The 9,247-nt window shown below is 50.3% G+C and overlaps 1 protein-coding gene across 1 annotated transcript in view; it reads left to right on the top strand.

Annotated features, from left to right (window-relative positions):
* Positions 1-1,469: 1,469 nt before the first annotated feature.
* cica (capicua transcriptional repressor a) overlaps positions 1,470-9,247 on the top strand; it is a 30,564-nt gene continuing 22,786 nt past the window's right edge. Inside the window, exons 1-2 of the mRNA XM_070921369.1 lie at positions 1,470-1,601; positions 5,151-8,865. Coding sequence (XP_070777470.1) covers positions 5,365-8,865 — 3,501 coding nt within the window. The 5' untranslated portion in view covers positions 1,470-1,601; positions 5,151-5,364. The remainder of the gene's footprint in view (positions 1,602-5,150; positions 8,866-9,247) is intronic.

The raw sequence follows: 9,247 nt of genomic DNA, 5'->3' as shown, positions 1-9,247 counted from the left end.
GTAACTGTGGTAAGTGTACCCGCTCGCCTCTGTGCGTGTGTGTGTGTGTGTGTGTGTATGTGTGTATGTGTGTATGTGTGTGTACCAGGCAGACTGCAATGCCGCAACCAGCCAGCTCTGTATCATCATTGACCAAACTCGCCATCTGTGCCTGTAAGCTATAGAAACAGCGCATCGCACTGCTACACAGCAATCCACACACCATTAGTGTCTTATGAAATCACAGCGGGATGCCACTGTGTTGCTTGTGTGTGTATTGCACAGGCACATATCTGTGTGTAAGTGTGTCTGCGTGTGTGCACTCAAGCGTGTTTAACTGTATTTTCTTTTGTCTGTTTGCATGTTGTCTTGTAGTCTTTAGTGTATTACAGCCTGTACCTGCTCGTACACATGCACACCTCCCTGCGTACACACTGTGTGTGTGTGTGTGTGTGTGTGTGTGTGTGTGTGTGTGGGGAGGCCCACAGTGTATATGGGTCACTCGCTTAGGAACCATAATCCCACGTTTGGACCAACTTACTCACTGGGGTTTCACTCTTCCTGTTTGGCCAAGCTGATGGCAACAAGCATAATGACCTCACCACAGCACTCGGTCATTGGCCTGCAGACCCTGGGCCTCTCAGCCAATCACACGCTGCTCTGGTGACGCACGGCCTCCAGCTTCTGTCCTGATTGGCTGAGGAGGCGGGACTAAGGGATGCTGTGCGGTTTAGAGCCCCTCTGATTAGCTGGGAGGGAGAGAGAGTGAGTGAGTTTTGCGAGAGGGATGGAGAGGGAGAAAGCCTGAGAATTTGGGAGTTGGTGTTCTTTGTGGTTCCTCTGAAACTACAGTCAACCTGTGGCTCACATGGATCATAGTGGAGACACTGCACAGCACAGGGAATGCATCCAGATAAACAGACAGCACACAGAGAGTTAACGAGGCTTGTTAAAGCTGCTTTATAAGTCTGAGTTGAGGTTATAATAAATGTGACCGCTTGGGACGTGACACATTGATCTATAATAAATGTTCTAATGTCATGTCAGTTTTTGTGTCTACTGACTAGAACCCGTCTCTAAAAAGACAGACAGGCTCCGCTCTGTCTGCGCATGTTTGTAGACAAATGAAGACGGGATGAGAAGAAGAAGAAAGAAAGAAAGAAAGAAAGACAAAGAGAGGAAGATTTCATTCCTGTCCTGCGTGCCTGTATAAGTCACAGACATGCCCACAGAGGAGCCCTATTGGCCACCGCAGCCTCGCTCTCCCAACAGCTGTTCTGTGTTTTCCCACACTGTGATTGGCCGCGGCGCGCCGTCCGTCAAATTTACTTTGACGTGTGGCTCCGCCCCCGCTCCCCTTCCGCGGGATCCTATTGGCTACTGTACGCGTTCGTGCTCCGCGATTGGCCGCACGGGCTGGTTGTCAAGGCTTTGGGGCTTCATTCACCATTTTGCGACTGTAGTGTAGAATGTACAGGGCAGTAGTTTTTCCTCCTTTTAAGTTGCTTTGCCGGAGAAACATGAACGGCCGCTAATTGGCAGCTGCGGACGACCGGCCACCCTGCCCTATTTTACCCGGCGGACTCAACAGAGAATCACACTGGGGTACTATATTAGCTCTGGTGAGTATAAGCTGCCCACAAATCTTTCTCCTGCAGCACTGCAGTGGGGCTTGTTGTGCTTTTGCCGAGCTGCTAACGTTGTTCATGTTTACTGTGGCCATAAACAGTATTAGCAGTTGAGCCGATCAGCGTATTTTCCGATATCTGGGTGGCCTACGGAGAGGAGTAGAGGGCGGATTGGGTGTCTTCTGTGAAAAAAAAGGGAGCGGTGCGGTTAGACATAGTGAGCTTGAAACTTTTCCACTAGAAATAAATTCAACGCCATAACTGCCGTCGGACTTCCTAGAACAACTGTTATTTCTTCGTGCGTTGTATCAAACCTCGAGAACTCCTCGCTTGTCATTCCTCCTCCTCTCTCTTGCACTGACATATTTTCTTCCTCTTTTTCATGAATCAACGTGGCTGTTTGAATTAATGTGTGTGTTTTTTTAGGGGGCTCGAGGGCCTTCTCCTTGGACTAGTTTGTGGCCACATATTGACACTTTCTCCCTCTTGTATCGCGGCTGCAATAACGCAAATGACGACGAGGGTCAATACAAAGTTATCCGGGAAGCTTTAGCTGTATTTTCAGACGACTGTCACTTTCGGATGGGCCGAACAACCGACTTTGCCCGCTGTTTGTCGTTGTGTTGTGTGTGACTGTGGAGTGGATTGACAAAGTTAACGTGTTCATCTGCTTGGGACATTTCATACTGTCATGCAGCACCGGGAAAATGGGCCGTATTACATGGTATTAAGGGTCAATATGCCCGTTAAACCGGCTATTTCCCGGTGACAGTGAGTAGAGGATTTCCAAGCGGCCTTGTGTGTAGTTGAGGCCTGGTCGCTGCACGCCACGGCCTGCTGTGTTGTGGAGTAAAACTGGTAGTAATCGCGGTACTACGAGGGCTTGACACATACACGGTACTATCCAGCTAAACCAGGGGTGACGACATCACCTCCTGTAGTTTGCATTTTGTGCTTTGGGCCTTGTCTGGATAAAGTTAACTGCTGTTATCTACTCTGGAATATGATTATGTCAACATATTTATACACCCTGTCGTTTATGAAGCACTGTAGTAATCCTGTTGTACACTTTTGTAATGTCAAAACTTTTAAATATAATGCAGTTTGATGTGGGCTAGAAATATAACATTAAAAATGGTTTAGCAACACCACGGGAGGTTAAAACGTACCACAGTGGACTGAAAGGTCTGTCTGAGTTCACTACAGGACGCTGTATGCCCAGGTGAAATGAATTATAGTGAATTTATGTCAAGGTTGGCAAAATATTATGGAAGGCATATGCAGTTATATATGCACGAGGCCTATATGTATCTAGAACACTCATTATCAAGTTAACTCACTTTTAAATTAGTAATCGGCCGCATTTTACTTAAGCTGTTATGAGTTTATTTTAGCCCAGTTGTGTTTGGAAAAAGTGATTCACCCATGACCTAAACTTGGACAATCACTCAATTGCTAATTAAACGTATGCATCGTGTTATGCATCCAGAAAGGCGGCCGTTCATGTTTTTGTCATATGACTTGCATCAGCTCGATGCTGCCTACAGTCATGTTTACTATTTATTCATGTCAACCTATACATCACGGTAAACGCTGTTCTGCAAATAAAGCACACTTGAACCTGTCACCCCGCACTTTGTGTATACCTGAGACACAGGCCTACTATAGTTCCCATATGGGCTTCCTTGCTCCATATTTCACGGAGGGACACGTGAGTTGCGTCAGTTTGTCTTTAAGCTGTTACCATTGGGCCCATGACTCTGACACCAGCTGTTGTACACAGTGCACTACTGAGTAAACACACGTAGCATACCTCTATCGTGACCAAGTAAGGCGGGCTGCCAAATTATTTTATGGTGGCTGCTCTACGGCTGTCTGTCCTAAATAGGGATTTACATAGAGAACAGTGATGGCTGTGAGCTTTCTAGCTCTGTGCGTGCACTATCAACTATCATCGCATAGATGTTTGCTGTGTGTGTGGCCTTGAGACAGGCGGCACTCATCTCTGAAAATGGATTTCTCTCTAGCCGATATGATGTGGCAGATATTAAAAGGACCTGAATGAATGCGAGCCTTCACAGACAAACAGGAAGGCAGCAAAAGGGAAAAGAGACAGGCAGACAGAGAGAAAGAGACTGGTGGGAGGATGGATGTAGAAACAAGGACAGACAGGCAGACATGTAAGTTAACAGACAGTCACTGACAAGTAGACATGCCGAGTGGTGGTTGATAGACATCAATCCAGAACATTTTGACAGTGAATATCACAGTTGGAGTGAGAAATTTCAAAAAGATGACAGAGTATATAGGGGGTGTTTTGATTCTCCCTCTTCTACACTTGTTAACATCTTTCTGGTACTTGTGGAGCCGTGTGGAGACTCTTGTATTGGAAGAAATGATGCAGAGCACACAGCAGCTAGGACCTGAGGCAAGTCCCGCGCGTATCTCCCACACAGCAAACAAACCAGTTAAATGACAACAGTCCCCCGTTCAACAAGTCAGCAAAATCAATCTGTTTTACTTTCTAAATGGAGGCAGAACTGTGAATGAGTCCGGTGTGGAATAGGAGATATTCTGAATGACTCTGGCATGGATAAGAGCGATACTGAATGGCTCTGGTGTGGAATAACAATTATTCGGAACAACTCTGCTTTTCTGGATGACTGCAGCCCAAAATGAGGATTGAGCCTAAGTGGAAGGAGAGGAAAGAAAGTGAGAGATGAGAGGTAGAAATCAATATTAGAGGGAGAATGCAGGCAGGGGATAAGAATGAAAGTGTAATAGTAGCAAAGAGAGAGAGAGGGAGGAATAAAGTAACGGGAAGTTAGGTAATGGTCTTCCACAGGAAATGGAGTTTGTAGGGGCGGATTGACTCTGCTTTGAAATACATAGATAAAGGTCGCCACAGAGAGAGAGAGAGAGAGAGAGAGAAAGGGAGGGTTTCAGTATGCGAGCGAAGAAGGAATTCCCCCGCCTCTACTGCCCTGTTCAAGAAGTAGTGTGTGTGTGTGTGTGTGTGAGTGTGTGTGAGAGGAGTGCATGCAGAAAGGCTTGTCTGGGCAAATAGCTTCTCACTATTTCCATACTGTGTTGTAAGTCAAAATTGTGTTTACCCTACAATATGGCCTCCTGTTTTCAATATGTACCTGGTATGGATGCAGGCCTTGTGTAATGTGAGTAGAACCTGTTATGTAATGAATTAATGTGTAATGAATTTGTAGATGAGTCATATTCTTTACTACTGTAGTACGGTGGTGCATCATTTAGCAGGGAATACATTTCTTAAAATTAATGTTTAACTGCTTATTACTCTTATTTTTTATGACGCCTGTGATCACAAAGTCCCCCTTTGCCGTGCTTTTATTTTAAATTACTTTGATGTCACTTTCATGTTCTCATAGATGTTTGATTTTGATTCAATCAGTCACTTTTCCTCTCAAAGCCATGCAGTTAGTAGCTATCTTGCATTGTGAATAGGCTTTGTGGATGTCTGAATGTGTTTGCCACATGAGTAACCCACATTCCCTGTTCCCTTTCTTTCAGAGTTTCTGGAATAAGGTGGGCAAGTGCCGAAGTCGCGCAACGAAAGTAGAGACAGGATGAGAGAGAGAGGCCCCAGCAGAGGAGGAAAATAGAGAGAATAGACAGGAGGGGGAAGAAGAAAAACTAGGCAGAGCAAGAGAGGAACGCCAAAGAGAATCTCTGGGATAAATAAATAAAAAGACTTGTTTGGAGAAAAGGCAAGCTAGATGAAAAGATGAAGCCGATAAAAAAGCAGGGCCGGCGCTCTCCTCCCTCTACTCGGGCCAAAGGGGGGAAGCGTCGCGGAGCGGGGGATGCCCCAGAAGGAGGGGAGAAGAGAGACTCAGATGAGAACAGAGACAGAAGCAGATCCCCACAAAATCGAACACCCTCCTCTTCTTTTTCTTCTAATTCACACTCAGAGTCCTCCCAGGCAGACCCAACCAGAGCACGGGACACTTCAGAAGGGGAGGGCCTTCACAGAGAAGGGCTGTCAGAGACGACAGTATCGCTTGTGATGGATTCTGGAAAATTTTCGACATCCTCGGATGATAGATCAGGGAGGTCAGCTGTGAGCGGCAGCAGCCACAGCGACAGTAGTGGTAGCAGTTGTAGTAACAGTAGTACACCAAGCGCCAACAACAGCCCAAACCCCGCTTCGAGCCGGAAAACAGCCACCTTCAAGGCCCGCGTTCCCAAGAAGAAGTACACCTCTGAACACTGCTCGTCTACTACTGGTAACCATAGCAACCCTTCCTCAAGCACGCCCCCTCCTCTTCCTCTTAGTGGTGGGGTCATCAACCACGGGTCAACGGGTTCAGGAAGTGACATCTGTGTCTCGCACCCTGATGGCAACAGTCAGAGTCGGAGCCTGATGGACGACTTCCACAGCAGGACCACTGGCAGGGATGGGCCTCAAGACGGCTCCCCAGGACCCCCTACCCTGACGCTTGGAGGGGAAAGGGAAAGGCCTGGAAGAGGTGAAGGGGTGAGAGATCCAGAGCGAGTGTCGCCCAGCCCCCTGCCCCGCTGCTCCTCAACAGACACAGCCAGCGAGCACTCAGCTGACCTGGAGGTAGTCGACACACACACCCTCACACAGATGTCTACACACGCACCACCCACTCTCCCTGATGCACTGTCTGATGCCCTGGCCAAAGGGCTGAAGAATCAGCGTGTCCTTGCCCGCCAGCCCAGGAGAAGAAGTGACGAGGAAGGAGGAGGCGAAAGGGATGAAGCGGGGTGTTCAGACTTGGTGTTCCGGGCTGGGGTGGTCCGCAAGGTCAGCGGTGAATTTGGAAGCCTGGAGGTGCAACTGAATGGGGAGAAGACACTGTGCCGTTATCCGTATCGACATGACAGCCCCCCAGGGGTGGTGGACATTATCCTAGATGCTCCGCCGCCTGGTGTCCATCCAATACCTATTGGCACCCGTGTCTGCGTACCATTTGGCAATGAGGAGGGCAGCGAGGGCCAGTGGCAGTGGTACCGAGAGGGTGTGGTGACCCAGGTGGACACACACCCTGCAGTGGCCAACCGCTACCGTGTCCTGCTGTCTGAGGAAAGATCTCTCTCTGTGGATGAGGAAGAGGATGGCAGAGGGACAGCTGCTGCTACCCAGGCAGTGTGGGTCTCCCGACAAACACTCCGCCTTCTGGTGCCACCTTGGGACCTAGATCTGCCATCTGGAGGAGGACGAGAGGGAGAGGAGGGGGTCAGAGACAAGGAAAGGGAGCGGGAGGACAGGGAGGAGATAGACGTGGAGCAGGAGGTGTGTCTTTTGAGCCGGGGGATGACACCCGGCGTGGGGTCAGTGTTGGGGAGAGGAATGCCTTACCCAGGCATGGTCCCTGTTTCCTCCACATCAGGCCACAACATTACCTCCCCAGTAACCCCAGTGTCAGTCCTCAGCCTTGTTCCTGGCCGAGAGTGGGAAATTGAGAAAGACTTGGAGAGGGAGAGGGACCTCCAGAGAAAACAGGATAGAGAGAGGGAAAGAGAGCGAGAAAGGGAGAACAGTGCAATGCAGCAGCAACAACAGCAGCAACACCACCCATACATGCCACTCACCCCTGAAGAAGACATGGAGGTGTCCCACTTTAACATGATCCCAATGGGGGCGATCATACCTGGGGTCAAACCAATGCCAGTTCCCCAACACCGCCACATCGTCTCTAAGCCCCCGCCTGGCTACCTCAATCCCCACCTGTCTGTTGTGCGGGGCATCGGGATCCCCCCTGCGCACCTGACCTTGAACCCCCACCCCCCTCCTTCACCTGTCCTGTTAGGCCTTGACCCAGCAACCGCAGCAGCTGCCGCAGCTGGTGCTGTCATTACCACCCCCCAGCTCCCTCCTCTCCCTCCCATCTCCTCTTCCACGGCATCCTCCTCCAGAGTAGAGAAGGTCTCAGGAGGAGGTTCTTCAAGTGGAGGAGCAGGTGGTGGCGGTGGATCCGGATCAGGTTCGACCTCCTCCTCCTCCTCGCGTTCCCGCACCCCACTGACCGCTGCCCAGCAAAAGTACAAGAAGGGAGATGTGGTGTGCACGCCAACAGGCATCCGTAAGAAGTTCAATGGTAAGCAGTGGAGGAGGCTGTGCTCCCGGGAGGGCTGCTCTAAAGAGTCTCAGCGCCGAGGATACTGCTCAAGACACCTCTCAATGAGGACCAAGGAGATGGAAGCCAGTGGAGGCACCCGGGAACGGGGTGGAGCCAGCAGCACAGGGACCCTGACGCCGTCTGACCTCCGACTGAGTGGTGGGAGAGCTAGCTCTGAGTTTGACTGGGATGAAACGTCACGGGAAAGCAGCGAGGCTAGCAGCCGTGGAGGAGACTCCCGCCCCCGCTTGGTCCTTCCCTCTCTGCTCCCCCAGGACCTATCTCGTTTCGACTTTGATGAGTGTGAGGCAGCAACTATGCTTGTCTCTCTGGGGGGCTCCCGCTCAGGCACACCATCATTCTCTCCTATCTCCAACCAGTCGCCCTTCTCCCCTACCCCATCACCCTCACCCTCTCCGCTCTTCGGCTTTCGCCCTGCCAATTTTAGCCCCATTACTGCTCCTGCTTCACGTACTCCACTCCGCCATCGGCAGCTTAGCGGCACTAAGATGGGCACGCCAGGTGCTGAGCGAGAGCGCCACCTGTCTGGGATTGTGCCCACTTTTCAGACTAACCTCACTTTCACAGTCCCCATGAGCCCTAGCAAGAGGAAGCTCGACACCCACCCGCCCCCTCCACTGCCTGCAGTCCAGGACTACCAGACCAAACCTGAGCAACAGCAGTTGGTGGGAATAGGGGGAGACCCAAACCTGGGTCACAGCCCTGCTGCCTTCAGAGTCCTCTCCCCCCAGAGTCAGCCCACAACCCCCTCCTCACTTTCCTTCCCCCGGCCCCGTAGCGCCACCAGCAGGCCACCATCCTCCGCTGCCTCCACACCTCCACCCATGCTGGTCTCTCCCACTCCTCCCTCTCCGCTGCCCCAGGAACCCTCCCCACGCCGTATTGTGCCCCTCCGTGATTCCCCAGTCATTGTCCGCAACCCAGATGTCCCCCTGGCCAAGTTCTCTGATGGCCCATTAGGAAGGAGAGAGAGAAGCAGGTCCAGAGAGCACAGCCAGCCCCAACACACAGCTCCCCCAGGCCTGCAGGTCCCTGTCCCCATCAATGGGGCCACCACCAACGGTGCGGTTCTCCTCCGCAACCCCACCTCCACACTTGTCCTGGTCACCTCTAGCTCGGTAAGAGAGTCACTATTATTTTGTTTTTGTAGCCCTAAAAAATTTAGAACATCCATTAAATAGTATCTCATAATTTTAGTGATGAGAAGGAATGCCTGTTGAAATTCCTAAAACGCTTTCTTGTTGAAATAGTAATTTGCTGTTGGTCAAAGGTTGATCTTACAAAAGTGTCCATCTACACGGATTCAGAATGTTGTTTTGTTATTGTTACGTGGGCGATGTATAATCTCTATAATTTTGTCAGTGACCGAGAATAGTCCACCGAAAATATTTATTTTTAGTATCAAATACTAATCGGGATAAACCTTAAATGTTTGCTTGCTCCAAGTCAGCTTGGATTCACAGCAGTTATAATGGCGTCCAATGAGTCATGGCAGAAAAG

This window comes from Enoplosus armatus, chromosome 16 (genome assembly GCF_043641665.1).
Source record: "Enoplosus armatus isolate fEnoArm2 chromosome 16, fEnoArm2.hap1, whole genome shotgun sequence".
In the NCBI taxonomy this organism is placed as follows: Eukaryota; Metazoa; Chordata; class Actinopteri; order Centrarchiformes; family Enoplosidae; genus Enoplosus; species Enoplosus armatus.
The sequence above is the reverse complement of the archived record's forward strand: the minus strand, read 5'-3'. Positions and strand labels throughout refer to the sequence as shown.